Source organism: Amblyomma mixtum, chromosome 4, assembly GCF_055824585.1.
Source record: "Amblyomma mixtum isolate Tamu chromosome 4, ASM5582458v1, whole genome shotgun sequence".
NCBI classification, from domain to species: Eukaryota; Metazoa; Arthropoda; class Arachnida; order Ixodida; family Ixodidae; genus Amblyomma; species Amblyomma mixtum.
The window spans coordinates 142600951-142619073 of NC_143015.1; the positions used below are offsets into that span (position 1 = coordinate 142600951).

At 48.3% G+C, this 18123-nt stretch overlaps 1 protein-coding gene and 1 pseudogene across 1 annotated transcript; one reads left to right on the top strand and one right to left on the bottom strand.

Moving 5' to 3' along the window:
• Positions 1 to 3941: 3941 nt before the first annotated feature.
• Positions 3942 to 6795, top strand: LOC149348540 (uncharacterized; annotated as a pseudogene).
• Positions 6796 to 8478: 1683 nt separating this feature from the next.
• LOC149348541 (uncharacterized) lies at positions 8479 to 14956 on the bottom strand. The gene is made up of 5 exons (XM_089541789.1): positions 14625 to 14956; positions 14042 to 14148; positions 13398 to 13457; positions 12595 to 12802; positions 8479 to 8629 (listed from the first exon to the last, which is right to left on the bottom strand). Exons 1-5 carry the CDS (start codon positions 14954 to 14956, stop codon positions 8479 to 8481), a joined length of 858 nt encoding a protein of 285 aa, XP_089397915.1.
• Positions 14957 to 18123: the final 3167 nt, after the last annotated feature.

Sequence of the window (18123 nt, forward strand, 5' to 3'; positions counted from 1 at the left end):
ATATTATCTTCAAACTAGCGGTACAGCAATGGGGACAAAAATGGCTCCAAATTACGCCAACATATTTATGAACAAAATTGAATCTGACTTTCTGTCCTCATATCCAACAAAACCAGCTTTTTAGAAACGCTTTCTGGATGACATATTCATAGTTTGGACAGAAACCAAGGACGAACTCATCCATTTTATCGCCTCATTCAACAAAATCCATCCCAATATCTCTTTCAGACACACCTACTCAACCAATAAAATTAACTTCCTGGATGTTCTGGTTTGAGTAGAAGGAAGTACATTAATCACTAGTGTCTATAAAAACCCACAGACAGACAACAGTATCTTCATTTCAACAGCTGCCACCCACGCCACTGCAAAACTTCAATCCCATACTCACAGGCCATCAGATTCAAACGAATTTGCTCACGATCGGAAGATTTTCACGAAAATGCTAATCGCATGCGGGACACTCTAAAAAAACAACATTACCCGTCTTCTATAATCAACGATGCCATTAAAAAGGCAGAAGCAACTAATATTAATCATGTCATTAAGGAAACTCAGCCATCATCACAGCGCTGTAATCTGATACTAACCTTCACAAATAATCTCCCGAAAATTAACAACATCCTAAAAAAACACTTTAATATCATAGAACAGAGTGACCGTCTTTCAAATATTTTCACAACGGTCCCCCAAGTAACATATAGGAGACCAAAAAATCTGCAAAACCATGTTGTCCATTCAACAGTCAATAAACCGAGAGCTGTAGGTTGCACACCATGCAAAAAAAGCCGATGTCAAGTCTGCAAACACATGGAAACCACGGCACTGGCTAAAAGCACCCATTCAAATTTCAAGCATTCTATCCGGGAAGACCTGAATTGCGATTCCAGCAACGTGGTTTACATGCTCGAGTGTGGCGACTGTCGAATGCAATACATAGGCCAAACAGACAATTCCTTCCGTTTCAGATTTAATAACCACCGCTCACATACCCAATCCCTCCCCAACCTCCCTCTTTCGAAACACCTCCGCGAGAAAGGTCACGAGTTTGACAAACTTAAAGTAACAATACTACAGAGTGGCTTCAAAAACACTCGTGAGCGCGAGCAACGAGAATCATATTTTATTTTTAAATTTAACACAGTGCAAAATGGCATTAATGAAACTTACGGCACCCTCACCTCTCTTCCGAGGTCAGGGGCCTACGAAAAGGGCCACAAATTGGGCTTATGCCGCACGAGGCGGACTTATGGTTGCTTGGCGGGGGAACTTATCACTCATCCGTCAAGGCAACTGTTTGGTCTAAGACCCTTTTCCCAAGCATTTCACCCTAGAAGAGCCGAGCACCAGGCCAGGGGAGATCTTGTACCCATTAAAGAAACCTGTGGGTACCCGGCGGCACTGGGGATCGAACCCAGCACCTCCTGAATGCGAGGCGGATGCTCTACCACAAGGCCACGCTGACTAAGTCGTCTGAGGTCATACCCCTTTCTGCATGCCACACCTGTGCCACACCTGTGCCGTTTCCCCCCCGGGTGTGCTCACCTTGTGGTCACGCGAATGCCGCACAATTTCTTTTTTTATTTTTTTTATTTTCTTTTTTAATTTTACTATGTAAGCCCACATTTTTTTCTTATATTTGTTTCTTTTTTTACATTCCTTCCAATACTTCCCCTCAACCAGGGGTGGGTGCACTATAGCTGGGTGCGAAGAAAAAGCACTACATTAAAGGTTTTATTTTACCTATTTCACTTTTTTTTCGAGGTTTCTTCCTTGCTCTGTTCATTTTCCTTTTTTTTCTTCTTTTTTTTTTCTGTTGTCTGCTCCCTCTGTTGGAGGGTCATATTTTATTTTTTTGCTCTCGCGGCCAGGAGAAGGAACAAGTTTTCGCATTTTTCTACGAAAGTTGTTGCACGCGTCCACGCACCTGTCGAGCACCTCCCAGCTGGACACGACTGTCAATAAGCAAGCCTGTGGTGCTTAACAAAGCAGAGGCCGCATCTGGACATTGTATTTTCTGACTGAGTACCTGTTCCTCGCACTCTTTTTTTTGGTGTATGTGTGTGTGGGTCGCACTGCCTCTAATAATTTTTTATGCGTATTTTTCTGCTATGTGCTTTGTGTTTCCCACTTACCTGTTCTGTGCCCGCCCCTATAAAAGGGGATGCATTCACAATGTAAAATCACTCTTGAAGAAGATCGGTCTTCCGATCGAAACGTCGAGTTTAATAAATACATTTCCTTTAACGAAGCGTATACTTCGCTATATATATAGATATATATATATATATACACAACAATGGGCCTTTTTCTAGTCGAGATTACTAGCCTCGCTCCCAGCAGTCCCTAGGCCGCGTCCACCATTTTGGAGGGCAGAGCGTACGCGCGGACGGATAGCACTGCGTTGATCCGTGTGAGCACTGCGTTCCTCAGTCTCCGGCCGAACAATGCCCAACACTTGTGCGGCTGTAGGCTGCACTAACCGTCGCGGGAAGGAAGGTGTGAGGTTTTTTCGCTTTCCTTCGGAGCGCTACTACTCGCAGCGCAGGAAAAGATGGGTCGTCGCTGTGCGTCGGGTTTCCCCCGATGGCTCACCATGGGAGCCGTCAGAACATGACCGCATCTGCAGCGATCATTTCTATACAGGTGCGTAAAAACTTCTTTCGAATGGGTTGCTGCTTTCTAACGCTTCTCGTATTTCCGCGCAGCCAGTTAAAATATCACAGACTGCGTCTGAGTTAGGCTAGGCTACGATATTTTCTCGGCACATACAGGGTGGTCCAAAATATGTGCGAAAATGGCTCAGTGTGGCCGCGCTCCGAGGTGAGCATCGAAGCTACGCGGCGCAGGCGCACACAGGGCCCGGAGGCGGTGCTTCGTGTCATCGTCTGCTGCGCGTCGCCGTCTGCGACCACACCAGAAGCACTGACGCGCCGCGGAGCGCGGGCACGCTGAGCCGTGATCGCACATATTTTGGACCACCCTGTACATGACGGCGCTCAAGCGTTGCACTTCGCGCCGAGAAAACGGCGTTTGACGATCCACGCCGATGCTGTATTAGGCTTTTTTGACATTATTCTAGTTTTTGCTTTTCGCGTGTTCTGGGCATGTAGCCCTTGTGACCAACAATAAATGCTGCTTATTTTCAGGGAAGCCAGTCCGATCACTTTCCCACCCAGACTACGTGCCATCCATCTTCACGCATCGGCCTGCTCGTGAAGGCATCCTGCGCAGGCACCAGCGTGCCGCGGAAAGGCGAGGTATTTACACCGTCTGTCCTCAACCGTTTATTACATGCATGCCGGTGCTGTGCACGGTAGCCTGTTTATTGCAGTTGGATAAATTCCCGTCAATCTGACTGCTATCTTATTTGCCAGGCGCTCCTCGACGAGACGAACCAGCGGCGGGTATGATCGCGCACGACGCAGCAGGTAATGAGCTTTTGCTGAATAAAATGCACCTCATCAGAAATTGAAAATCACTGTCACATCAAGCCATTTTACTACATATGAACTTATTATAATAAGTCTCCAAACCTTTAGATACTATAGGCACATAAGAAACTAGTTTTGCATTTGTTTTGTACAAATTAATTATGAGCACTGCTTTACAGGTTCCAACAGCACACCACTTGTGAACGGCCAAGGTTCTGATGACGAGTGTGGTATTGATTTGCCACTTCTAGGTAAAAAATTTAGTACAAATGTCACTTTACTGTGATGTAATCATGAACACTTCATACCTGAAAAGCCTAAGAAACATTCTGTAGTTTACATTATTCACTAATGCTGCAAAATACCCCTAATAGTCAAAACCACATATTTTGAACTAATGTGCACACTTCTGTGTTTCGAACATTAGTGTGCACATATTCTTTTTGTGGAAACAGCTGGTTCGCATTCTATTCTAGAGCTAACATTGTCTGCATGTGGACTTTTCAGAAACCTTGGACGTTGCAAATGTCGGGGCAGCACCTGCTTCAGGAGATCATGCTGCCGGGGCTGCAGACCCTTGTAAGACACACTGCGAATGAAGTGGTGCCATGTGATCATCATTTTCAACACCTAATGATTCTTCTTTTTTTCTCTCCAGGCACACATGGCATGCGCTCCGCTGCAGAAATAGGTGAGTTGTTTGTCTTTTCTAGTGGTAAACTTGCAACTCAATATTACACCATGAAACAGTTAGACCTGGTGCAAGACTTCAACTTTTTGGTCATCAGCGGTACCAACTTAACACTGGATGAGATCACAAAAGCAGACTAGGGCCACCTCATAACTATGTACTGTAAATTTAGGCATTTGACTAAAAATCATGACAAATGCCTAAATGTGGCATTATGGAACTTCCTTGCCTTTTTTCGGGTTCTGTGCAGCATACTGCCATTTTGGCTCATTACTGGAAAAAAATCCTGTTGCAAAGTATGAAAAACCATGTTTTCATTTGATGGATCGACCTCTAGTTCAGCTCTGCGTTACAAGATGTGGTTGTGCAGATTGTATTGTACTGATGGAGGTATTCTGGAAGAAGGCTTGTGCAACGGCAGCTGCTAGCAAGAAACAGTTGGGCCGGTAATGTAATTAATATCCGATAGTGTACTCTTTGTAGACTATAAGGACGGCGTATGTCTTTAGCGGAGAAGTTCATAACTGCAGCAATGCCTTACCTGGGCTCACTCATTGCAACTCATGACCTGCTTGGACTCAACTCATTTCGACTCATGACTCCATCTGTGCTCACTCATTCGGGCTCAGTTGCACATTTAAACTAATGGCTCACCCAGGCTCACCTTCACTCATACTCCTATAAGCCCACACATCGGAGAGCTCGGGCGTTTTTACGCCGAACGGCCTGAGTTATGCGCCTAAAATGGCAAAAAAGGGGTTAAAAACGCAGTTATGCGATGAGCTCTCAACTGCAGCTAGCCAGTAGGCACGCCATCCTCAGAGGCCTGCAGTCGCTCGCGGGATGTAAAGATCTAAGGCTGCTGCATGTGTTCGCCAACCAATTAAAAAAACAAGCAAGGGAGAACTAGAGGAACCACTATATAGCAAGCCACAGCTAATATCTGACGAGACCAAGCATGGAGACTAATCGCTCATCTTTTAGTAATGTTCTAGGGTGCAGCTGTCACAAAAATTATATACCATCAAACAGTGAAGTTGCTCTACATCATCTCAACCAAAAGTGCAGTCAGTATTATGAGTGCACAGGAAACTCGTGTTCTACAGGACTGAACAGGACTCGGATCACGATTTGAATGTGAGCGCGGACTCACAACTCGGATCATGATTTGAAATGAGCCCGAGTGAGTTTGCCGACCTATGCATGTCAATGCATTCATTGTTACTAGTAAGGTTGATTCATTGTTTTTGTTAAAACTATCACAAATAGCTTTTATTATTAGACAATTTATGTGCACAGGTGGCAAAATTAAGCAGTGCTAGCCTGTGCCTCAGTCCGCTTTCATAATATGCCTTGTTTTTTGTCACAGTAAAAGTTTACTTCATCATGTGAGCAGAGTACAGCCTTCAATTGTGCACTTACTCTGCGCGACTTTTGATATTTATGACATGTGATCTCTCTCCACGAAGGGTTTGTAAGCTGTGGTGTGTTCTCATTGCTAGACGGTGCCTGTTTTCTTTCTTTTTTCCCCAGAGGCTTCGGTGACATTGGTTCACCTTCCCGCAGCTATCGAGGCTGCAGATGTACGCAAAGAACTGGCAGCCACAAAAGCAGCCCTTGCCAAGTCGCAAGGCATGGCTGCATTTTGGGAGCAGCAATACGAGTGTGTGAAAGAAAGGCTGCTGACCACTAGTAGACTTCAGCAGCCTAGTGAATATAAATATTATACAGGGCTGCCTTCATATGAAGTGTTCAAAGGACTGTACACTGCTCTGAACAGTGCCATGCCTCAGTCATCCAAAGGGCCATCACGCACACTTGGTAGCATCGATGATTTTTTCATGGTGCTGGTAAGGCTTCGAACAGGGATGCCCGTTAAGGAACTTGCACGCAATTTTGGCATGACCCAGTCTTACGTGAGCAAGACCTTTTCTAAGTGGGTGCTGTTTATGCACAAAGCTTTGCGTGCCATTACCCGTGTGCCATCGCTAGCTGATGTGCAGCAAAATCTTCCGAAACAATTTTTAAACTTTCGGGACACGCGCATGGTTATTGATGGCACAGAGATCAGGTTGCAGACACCGTCATCAGTGGATGCACAGCGCCAAACTTTCTCGCCCTATAAGCATGGCAACACAGTTAAAGTGCTTGTAGGTGCCACACCAGACGGCTATGTCTGCTTTTTCTCAGATGCTTGGGGGGGGGGGGGGGGTCAATTTCTGACAGGGATTTAGTTCTAAAAAGCAAACTGCTAGATATTTTCAAACCCGGTGATGCCATTATGATGGATAAAGGATTCAAAATTTTTGACCTTCTGCCTCCCGGGGTAACGGCACATATGCCGCCATTTAATAGGCCCTCATTAGGTCAGATGAACACTGGTGATGTTTCGAAGACCAGAAGCATTGCCAGCGCTCGCGTACACATCGAGCGTGTCATCAGACGCATCAAGGAATTTCATATTTTGGATGGTGGATACCCCATCACAATGACTGACATTATAAATCCAGTACTACAGACATGTGCTTACCTCAGCAATTTCCAATATCCACTAGTGCAGGAACAGGACAGCTGAAGTAGCAGGTGCTATACGAGCGGGTGGTATGAAAGGTTTAATGTATTGACACATGGGCTGTAAGGGACACCGTAGTACAGTGCTTGGAATTTAGGCCACTGGGGGTTCTCTAATATCCACTAACATCGCACAACAGTTGTGGTTTATCATCTAAGCTGTAAGGGGCTCCACAAACCTCATAATCTCATCCACCCGCCTCACTCTGTCACCAACTGCTAAGTGGTAGTGGTGGTGATGGATTTCTACGGCACAAGGTAGTTTTCATTGCACAAGGTGGGGTGAAAGACCCATTTCCCAAGCATTTCATCCTAAAGAAGCCGAGCACCAGGCAGGGGAAAGCTTGTACCCACTGCATCACTAGTGGATAGCTGGCGGCTCGGGGGATCGAACCCTGCACCTCTCGCATGCGAGGCGGATGCTCAAACGACTAGGCCACCGCAGCGGTGCTAAGTCAAACTTCTCTGGAAATCCCATCTGTTACCTTGAGGGACCATCAGCGGTCTTCCCTCGCATAACTGTCCTGATATGACCATTTCTCCATGTGTGTGTTGATCACATTTCACACAGTCAAGAAATTCCAGCCCCCATTGTACATAAATGTAGCATTCGGGTTGGTTTATCAGGTTTAACGTCCCAAAGCGACTCAGGCTTACCGGTATTGTACGAACAGCATTCAGTGGTAACAACTGCATGAGCACATAGTGTACTGAACCAAAGCATTTCAGATGTGCTTCCTGTACATAGCCAGCACAGGTTGTTTTTCTGTCTACACGTATTATGTACTATAAGGGACATATGTCCCTGTGAAAAAAAGAGTAAGGAAACCAAAGCGGACATCCCTGTTCTTAGCCGGGGGTCAGAGACCTCATTTGGGAAGTTGAAAGTTTCACTCTTATGCCCTTGTGTGTCACAGTGAAATGAGACTGTCAGCAGGCATGGCGCAAGTGTGTCGGTTGCCTTTCATACTGCCGAGAGATTCTTGGGCACATAGATGTTGCATTCAGTGTCATTGCACTATGCGAGAGCACCTTGACAGGCTACAAGTGTTGTGTAAGCAGCATTTAGTGGTTGGCAACTGCTTCAGAGCAGTGTACTGAACTGCAGCACTGGAGACTGGTATATGTAAATTGCCAAATCAGGTTATGCTTTTCTGTGTGCGATCCCAGTCAAGCTGTGCATGTTAAAACTGCAGCGCAATTTTTTATGTTGCAACTATGAAAAAGAGCAGTAACATTTCCTTTGCTGCGACAAGGATTAGTATAGTGCAGCCATGTTGGTTTTTGTGAGCACACGCACCATGACCATGCTGCAGGTGGTAGGTCGCAAGGTATTTAGCACAGAGATAAGAAAGGACTGTTGTGGGGCAGGGGCTACCTCGAACCCGGACTCTATGGGTAGTGTGTTTGAGCCAAGGAAAGAGGGAACTTGAAGTTTGGGAAAATGATAACAAGTGAGTTTAGTGGCACCTTTGGTGAAACTTATTTACATAATTTACGAACAGTCAAAAACTCAGGAGTTCATGCGTCAAGAGACTGAATGAGCCTTGTCACCAGGGCCCAGAGTGTTTATTCTCACTCTGCACGCTCCTTAAATCCCCTAAGGTCTGCCCCTTCACCAGGCGGTGGCCAATGCAATACATGGCACATTTCTTCAAGATGAGAAAAGTTGCAAAGCATGTAGCAAGCAGAGGCACTCGTGCGAATGGGAGAGGAGAAATCACAAGTCTGCAGCTATTTCTTACTGAGGTGCAACAGTCTTGCAAGCAGCACACCGGTGATTCATGCGGGGCCGTGGGCCACAACTGTGGCAAGCTCTGATTCGAGCCGGCTCCTGTTGGACATGGCTAATTGCTTGAAGGCACCGTTCCCTTCTTCCTCTGTCGTTTGTCCATCGTCGGTTGCTGCCCCAGATGTCCTTCTAGCTGGGAACCTGTCAAAGGGAACCCCCCCGCAAAGAGTGTGAAAATCTCCGCAGGCACTTTCACAGCCAGGCATCCTTTCTTTTTTTCAACGGGGGTCAACTGATGGTCAAAGGCGTCGCCAGCAGGGTTGTAACAGGACATAAACTTGTCTTGCTGCCATTTTCTATTGCACACAAATGCAATGATTGTGAGACAGCACTCTGAGCAAGATTACATACCACTACCTGGCAGTAGCATATTGCACTATGAACTCTTCCCTTGATGGCCTGCCAGCACAGTCTTTCTTGGTGTCCTAATTTCCACAATACTTGAGCCTCTACCCCATTAAGAGTCTAGGCGAAGAAGTCCGCTAAAGATGCAGGTTTGATAACTGCTGCTGCGGTCATCACTTTTTTCCTTTTGCACACTTGACACAGTACAGTGAGATTCTCGTTCTCATTGCCGCAGACTAGTAACGGCCTTCTCAGAAAGTCTCTGCTCCTTGGCTTCAAACAGTGGAGTATGATGGTAGCAGTGAAGCAGCAGCTTCTTGAAGGCATCAGTGGTTCTGCCTTCTTGACTACGTCTCTGGCACTTCCATTTTTCGGCTGCCACGGTGGTTCAGTGGTCATAGCACTCGGCTACTGACCCAAAAAGATGCAAATTCGATCCCGTCCGCTGCGGTCACATTTCGATGGAGACGAAACGCTAGAGTCCTGTGTATTGTGGTCGAAATCCCCGGGTGGCCAAAATTATCCGCAGGCCTCCACTACGGCGCCCCTCATAGCCAGAGTCACTTCAAGACGTTGTTGAGGATTTGCGGGGTCGCAGCAGAGCACCAGAGAGAGATGACCAGCGTGGCAGGCTTCTAGTTCCGAACAGCCCGTGCCAGGCAAAGATGGAGTAGCCACGGCAGGCAAGCAGGCAGCTAGAGGAACAGTGTCCCCACGGGGTCGCTACAAGGTCCGGTAAGTTCAGGTCAGGGGCCGGGAAAAGCCGTCGGCTGGAGTGCGCCGGCTCAGGTGGACGAGCCTAGCTGCTGCGCAAGGGGCGAATGATGCAGGGTGCAGAGCTGACAAAGGATATTAGGGCAATGGAGACCATGGTCGGGCCGACACCGACTGTAGTGCTGCCCGCTGACACAAGTGTCATCGATGTTGGAACGTTGCAGCTGATGTCGATGGGGATCTGACGCGCCATGTACACGGTCACAAGCACAGGAGCGGCCGAAACGGCTCCATGGACTGACAGCAGCTGTGGTGGGACCGTCGACACAACGATGACAGCTGTGACGATGCCGGAGGAAATTTCTGGGCTCAATGCCAGGTGCTTGGGTGAAGCGAGAGTGGCAGTCCGGAGCAACTGGCCAGTGCTGATGCGCGTGTGGGCATGGTCTTCTGTGGGTGGCTGCAAGAAGGTTGTGGCAGTGACAGGCCGTGGAGCTGAGACGGCTACATCAGACGGCTGGCTGACAGCAACAGACACAGCTGGTGGATGGACAGTTGCTGCACTACTCGGTGTGGGTAGCTCTGCCATTCGTTAGTGAAGGTGGCTCAAGGCAGGCACCAAAGCAGACGCTTGCTGCGACAGTGTCGAGCTGCCAGGGTCAGACTCCAAGAAGTGGTTGACAGTACTAAGGGCTTGGGGTGGGGCCTCTTGGGCAGGCGGTGTGGCCGCCGGGGTAGTGGGGCTGGTAAGTGGCATATGCTGCGGTAGCGGCAATCTCACTTCGCCTTTAGCACGATTGCTCAGGTAAGTGTCTGACGGCTTTGGCGGAATGAGCGATGAGGCGGCAGGTGAGCTTTTGACTGGCAGCGATGCTACGCAGTAGGTTACAGAAGTTGGCGGAATGGGGCACTCGTCGAGGAAGAGCTCGACTGACGGCGGCACTATTGCAGATGAGAGAAGTTGCTGACCGGGCTGTGTCGTAGACGCTGTATCGTCCTTATGGGACGCAGTACGGCCGGAGGCACTGAACAGGGTGGCGCGAGGCGCATCTGTCGCTGAGTTCGCTGACGTGGCAAAACACGGTGGGCCAGGCACCTCACCGAGCTGCTGAGGGAATGACTGCGGATTTGGGGCCGTGGAGTCGTCGCACAGTGCTGCTAGCGTGTCCGGAGTAGCAGGATGTGCTGTCGGAAGCGATGCGGCAGCGTCTGGTGCGGTCGGTGCTAAAGAAGCTGGGCCGGAGACGCTGGACTGGAGTGGCGGCGAGGGGCTGCTGAGGCGGGCCGGGTTCTGATGAAGGCTGCGTGGGCGCGAGCGAGGCCGGAGCAGGGCCAGAGGCTGGCGGCGGCGAAAACGGGTCAGCTGCTTCGTAGAGCGGCGGCGGAACGTAGTAGGCGCTGAAGTCCGCCAAGACGGCCGCACGCAGCTCATTGTATGGCCGGCAGCCGAAGGCAGAGTAGGTGAGCCGACGCAGGAGGTCGGGCGGGAGGATGTCGCAAAGGACTGCGTGTTTAAACGGCTGGATGGTGATGCCGTTCAGGTACATCGCAGCCTCCAGTTGGGCGAACCACCCGCCGACGCCTGCGGGCCGGAACACTGGGAGCGGCGGGTTGAAACTTGGGTCCTGCCAGTACGCCTTGCTAGGATGCCGCTGGGATAGAAGGCACGGTTCGCCGGGTCACCACTGTTGAGGATTTGCGGGGTCGCAGCGGAGCACCAAGATGACCAACGTGGCAGGCTTATAGTTCCGAACAGCCCGTGCCGGGTGTGCGCTCCGAGCATGCGCTGTCATTCTTTATTTTCTTCTATCGCGGGAACGCCGATCTCAGCGCATGCGCTTTATAGCGTCGCCGGGCGCTATAACGTTAACCCCATAAACCAAACTTCATTTCTTGGCAGCCGCTGTAGTGGCTTTGGCATTCTGTTGCTGATGTCAAGGTTGGCCCCTGGCTTTGGTGGCTGCATTTCCATGGAGGCGAACTGCAATAATGCCTATCTACCCTGTGATATAAGCGCACAATAAAGAACCCGAGGTGGTCAAGATCTGTAGCACTCCACTACGGCGTCCTTCATTTCCACAATTTGCTTGCCCCGCCATGGTGGATCAGTGGATACGGCACTCGGCTGCTGTCCCGAAAGACGAGGGTTCGAGCCTAGCCGCAGCAGCTGAATTTCGATGGAGGCGAAATTCCAGAGGCCCGTGTACTGTGCGATGTCGATGCACGTTAGAGGAAGAAGGGCAAAACACCGAGAGGCATAATATTGATTCGGAAGCTCTCACCGCCCACCTCCAAGCCCATGAGCCTGATTTGCTGGGGGTGTACGTTATGCACAGCCATCAGATGCGCACAATACTCACTGGCAAGCTGCTCAAGATGAAAACTCTATTCATCCCTGCAGTTGCAGACACAGAAAAACCCCAGGTGGTCGAAATTTCCGGAGCCCTTCACTACGGCGTCTCTCATAGATTGAGTTGCTTTGGGACCTTAAACCCCAATAAACTATTTCCACAATTTGCAATGTACAGTCGGGGACAAAAGTCTCCGGACCACGTGTTCCTCTAACGAAGCCGGTAGCTCTGCTATCAGACAGCGGCTGGAGACCGCACTTGTGGAGATGAAAGAACAAAAATTTAAGTTTTACCTACACAAGTGTGGTCTCCAGCCGCTGTCCGATAGCAGAGCTATAAGCTTCGTTTGAGGAGCACGTGGTCCGGAGACTTTTGTCCCCGACTGTATCTTGCTCGGCCTTAGTGAAAAAAGTTTAAGTCACCCTGCGAATGACCATCTTTAACCCCCCACAAAGTTCACTCCTGAAGAACCCTTGCTGGTGCTGACGAAATGGGATGTGACCCACACCAGTTGTGTGCAGTTTGCCTAGGCGCTTCACTCTGCATGTAAGTAGTTCGGGAAGGATGGCCCTCTCATAAAAATAGAGGAGACCTGGCAGCATGTTGTTGCGCCAGAACTCTTCATCAAAGTAAATGCGCTGAATATGAATGTCATGCCCTGGCAGTTTGTGGGCTGTGTATACGACAAAATCGCACCATTCATACTCTGTGATGGCAAGTTGGCCCTGCACCTGGTAGTAGTAGCTGTGGTTTTTCTTAAGTGCTGGTTCACCATTCAGCATCTCGCAAAAGAACTTTCTGTCCTCGCATGCGCCTTCTGCTGTTAGCCCCCTCTTAGAATAGGGGCACTTAACCTCAAGAAGCCCTTCTCCTGTTGGCTCCTTCACTATACCATCCGGTGATGCTGCCAGAAAGGGATGGCACTTGTGCACATGCAGGCCTGTCTGTTGAACATCTACCGTAATGTCCAGCAGCCTGCGTGTTTCGATGTACCTCTGAATAGCCACTGCCTCCATTTCCCTGCCATACCGACGGGGGTCATTTTGGGCCAGAGGCCGTTGTGCAGTATATTGGAAGATATCTTTCAAAATACTGTCCACCTTTCTGCAGTGGATTGCCCGCTTGAAAAATGAGGCTGTAATGCGCCCTTGCCTCTCCTCAAACCACCTGGAGTTCTCTGCCTGCCCAAGTGTCTGACAACAAATGTTGTCTCTGTCCTGAGCAGAGATCGGCGAAATTTTTTTTCACTTCTATTCGGAACAGCTCTCTGTTCTCGTCGAGGAGCAGGTCTTCTGTGTCTGCAACTGCAGGGATGAATAGAGAGTTTTCATCTTGAGCAGCTTGGCAGTCAGTATTGTGCGCATCTGATGGCTGTGCATAACGTAGCCACAGCAAATCAGGCTCATGGGTTTGGAGGTGGGCGGTGAGAGCTTCCGAATCAATATTCAAAGGAGAAACTGAATCAACGCCTCTCGGTGTTTTGCCCTTCTTCCTCTTACCAGTGCGCACCTTCCAAAACGGGACTTCTTGTAGTGGCATGGCTGGTGGGCGGCTGTTTCCTGCACAAAATACGTTTAGGAGAGATTGAGCAACATATGAAATCTTCAATAAATGAATGACTTACTTCAATTATGGTAGCCTATTATGGTGCCTATATTAAGCTGAACTTTTGATTTCGGTGTGTTCAAAGCATAAAAATGACGTGCTGCCAATGTATGTGCAATGCAGCTGAGAAATCTTATCTGTATTACTTATGCTACAGCTTCAATGTTTCACACTGAAGCTAACTGCTCAACTACGGAGGAAGGTTTAAACTATTTGTTACATTGAAATATTGTGCAACTTTCTCATCAGCCTTCAGCATCAAGAGGCTGGTCGGGCTGAGATATACTACAGCTATGCTGCCTCAGTGCTTGTTTGTGCGCTGTAATACGGAGAGCAGAACAGTGAAACATAGTCAGTTTTGTGTTTGGTTGTGCAGTGCGGACACAACTGTTCGCTGTTCAGGCTGCCGCACTGAAGAAACAAATGTCACGACATGTTTTCTGTCACTTGACAATAAAAATCTCACACCTCATTCATTTTGTGATTTCTTGGCTGAAATTCACTCACTGCCATCAATATGAGCATGAAAGACACTTACCTGCATATGGCACAATCCATGCACACTGCTGGTCTGTAGTTGATGGTGTTTTTAAATCCACAACCGCAAACAGCAATGCAGCTATGTGCTGACATGTCTCGCTCAACCTGATTGAGAAGGGAAAGTAACAAAAAAATTGCGTACAATACATGACCCGAAAGTGGCAACTGCACTCGCTGGAGGGAACGTCTTTGCCTGAATATGGATCGGTAAACAGCTTAGAAAATGGGCCAACATAACTGCTCTATTGAGAGATTATTAAATTACACAAGCACGGCGCACACGAGAGTGAAAGCAGAACAAGTTTTATAAGCCGAAGTGATGCATTAAATAGGATTTTGTTTTAGGAGCAGCATGTTCCCTCGCTACGGTGCAAAAGCCAGCTGCTCGCCGGTCGTCGCGCGGCCGGGTGGTATCCCCTTGCGAACATGTTCACATGCGTGCGGGCAGAACAGCTTCAATGTAAAAAGGTGCTCATTTGCTGCTGTACTCGCCAGTTTTCCGCGAGGAGTGAGAGCGTAACGCAGTGGCCTAGCGCAAGCATCATCGTGCAATGTTACAGTAGTTGAAGGAAAGTACTTACCCTGCGGTACACTCGCAAAAAGCTTGCACGACTTGCAGTGGCTCTCGGCTCAGCATAACGAGCTGCTTGTAGTGCCCGCTCTTCATGGAAGGGAGACAAGTACTTCTGAGGTACACCGCCTCTTCTGCACTCAGCCACTGCACGTGCCTCAGATATTTGTCCTGGAGGAAGTTCCAGCCACGGCGCATTTGCCGCTCGCACAACCCGGCGTCCACAGCCTTGAAATGACGTTGTACGTCTTCTTGGCTAAGCGCGGGCGCATCTCTGAAGTTTGAACTCCAGTTGTTTTCGCTGAAAAGGCTGAAGAAAGTCCTGCACGTAGGTGCCTCCATGCTGCAAACACGACCACACACGACCACACACGACGCAGCAAAAACTAGTTGGGAAAACGGTGAAGTGATGTTGGTGTGCAAAGAGTATCGCGCATTTGCAGTGCGGCTTCGTCTATGACGAAAAAAAAAATATGCGGAACGCGGCGCGAACTCAAAAACTATTTCGCTAGCTGACACCACACACGCTTGCTCCGCACGCTCAACACACAGAAGGGAAAGGCGTTTCTAGGCTTGCCCCCCCAACTCGGTTTGCAAGTGGCGGCCGCTAGAGGGACACCCCACTGGAAAAAGGCCCATTTGTGCAGACCTCTTGCTGGCTTCATTGACAAAATCAATGAGTGACGCCAGTAAATAATTACAAAATAAGCGACAACAAGATAAAAAGTTGACTAGAAAGCTAGGCCAAAGTAAATGCTGTTAGGCGACAATGGCTCCGAATTAGTCCTTCGTCGCCATCACTGGGCATATCGTGGAGAATTATTCTGACAAGAGGTTACCCCTTCCACTTGCATGTAACACAATCTAACTTACTAAATGCCAGAACGTTCCACCTGAGCCAAGCTGTGTTGTCAAATAGACTAAATTAGAGTATATTTAAACTTGTTGCTGGCTTCTTTTAATGTAGTTCGACATACTTCTCAATGGAGCTAGTGCAGCTAATATCCGTGCCTCATAAATTTTCTTTATGAGGTGTTAACACTGTCGTACCTACGAAGAAAGAAAGTTCTAATCTCAGGTTGTTTAAATTTTCTATCTAGGCTCTTCTCAGATAGGGAGAGGGAAAGAGAGACATTCGAATACAGGCGCCTAATCAGAACCTCGACTCCAGACTCTTATTGCGCAGGAAGTGAATGAGCAGACTGGCTCCTTTGAGAGCTTTTCCAAGTCTGTGGCAGCTTTTGGTACATGCTCCTCCTAGGGTAGCCTGGTTTTGAGTGGTGAAACGCGCGAAGGAGGCGCTGAACGCTAGTAATTCGCGAGCATACCGATGCTCAAAATCAGGATTCAGAAACACCGGAATAAAAGCCTCATGACCATCCGTGTGCTACGCAGCAGTCATCATGGACTCCGTTCTCTTCATATCCTAGACCCCCCCCCCCCCCCCCCCCAACCCACCCTTTTACTACGCAGCCACCGGCCGTTATTATTCATTCCGCAAACGTCTCTCTGCTAATGTTTAAAGAAGCCTTGTTTTTCACATATTATTACCCACCCGTTTTGTGATGCCCCATAATAAACGGCCTCTAAGGAAAAAGAAATAAATATAATCTCCGCTTCGGCTGTTCTAACTACACTTTTCTTCTCTCTGTTCCGATTACGTTTCTTATAAAGCGCAGATGTGATTGAAATATTACCTGGAAGAGGCTGGCAAGGCCTTTGTCGAACATGCATGCCACCTCACCGCCTCGTCCGGACTGAGATGCCTGAATGAAACGCGTGTTTTAATGACAACGAAAATATATTAATTATCATTGCTTTGCATTCCAGACACTTGGGCTGCATTTAAAGCTCAGGTGAACAGAGAGACAAAAAAAGCGACTTGGTAAGAGAAAAAAAAAACATGAAAAAATTGCTTTCCCATCTAAAGCCTATATAATAAATTAGATAATTCATTTTGTCCTAAAAGACGGCTATGGTGCTTTGTACTACGTTCAGTGAATTTTGTACGCTTTTAGACACATTTTTTTGTTCTTTCTCTTGAAAGTGTCTTACTGAAGCAACTCGTATCCTGCGCCCTAGCCTTCATATCTATGGCGGCCCCCGCGGTAATGTCACGGGAAAAGCACTGACACATGAGTTCGGTAGGATGTCAAATGCGATTGCATCGAAATATTTCCTTGCGCACATTGAAGTCGGCTTGCTTTGGTGAAGGGGCATGACTTCAGGTAGGTGTCAGCAGTATATGAGGGCAAAATGTGTTCAGTATTTAGTCCCATCCCACAGGATCTCCGGCGTAACGTTTGTAGGTTGTCGATAGAGTGCTTCTAAACTTTAAACAAGGCGAATTAGACGTTAATCTAGTGTCCTTTTATTCGGCTGTATAAAATACGCTTATTGCTATCTAACGTAGATATCGACTAAATTATTTGGGAATACGCCGCTGCAACCGGAGCATTTTCTGAAGCCAGCTTGACCTTGAAAACTCAGCCTCGAACCGAAGCCGGAGTGAAAACCGAAGTAGTCGCGCACCTACTTCGCATTTAGCCGAACCACGCTAAATCGTCTTCCATTTTAGCACGATAAGGCGTCGTTACCCAGAAAATCCGGCTTTGGCGTTGTGAGGGAAAATGCGGTGGCAGAGGATGGCCCAGACGGCCACACGCCGGAGATGCAACCTAGGTGGGCCACCTAGCCCACGTGACCTTGTGGCGTATCACAACCTGTCCACCGGATTTTGAGCAAAATGGCCACCGTGGGAGGTGGCAGTTAAATTAATGATGACCAAATATTTAGGGGAATCCCCCAAGGTGGAGTAGAATTGTAATAAGGGAGTAATTACTCATTGACGGACCAGGACGAATTTTTCTTTAACTTCGCGAAGTTTCTGAGAAAGCTGTATAGCTTTCCTTTGTGGCCGTGTGGCTGCGATCGGGTGGACGTCAATGAGTAATTACTCCCTTATTACAATTCTACTCCACCTTGGGGGATTCCCCTAAATATTTGGTCAACACTGTTCCCACTTCGAGTTATTGATCAATTCGCTCTCGCCCTACCATAAGCTTGCCGTCCCGGTTAGCTCAATTGGTAGAGCGACTGCTCCGGTGTAGCGGTGGTCCCGGGTTCGAATCCCGGACCAGGGGCGCTATGCTGGAAGGCCCGAGTTTGCTGAAACTCGGAATCTTCCCGAGCTCTGGCGACGCCCTCAGATGGGTGAACTAATGGTAGCAAGACAAAATCCCACCCTCGTCACGCCTCAAACTTCATTGGGTTATCTGGATATATTCCGTGCTTTATCATCACATCGGCGCCACCTCATGGGCTTCTTGGGCGGTCTACAAAGAACGGGTCACGTGAGCCAACCGCCGGTGCATTTTTCATTTGTGTGTCGCTCCACCAAGCGCATTGCGTGTACAATTAGACAAACGAGGTTTGTTTAATTTTATAATGCACTTAATACACCTTTATAAGCATTTTATAGTGTGCAAGATTTGGATTTAAAGCGCTTT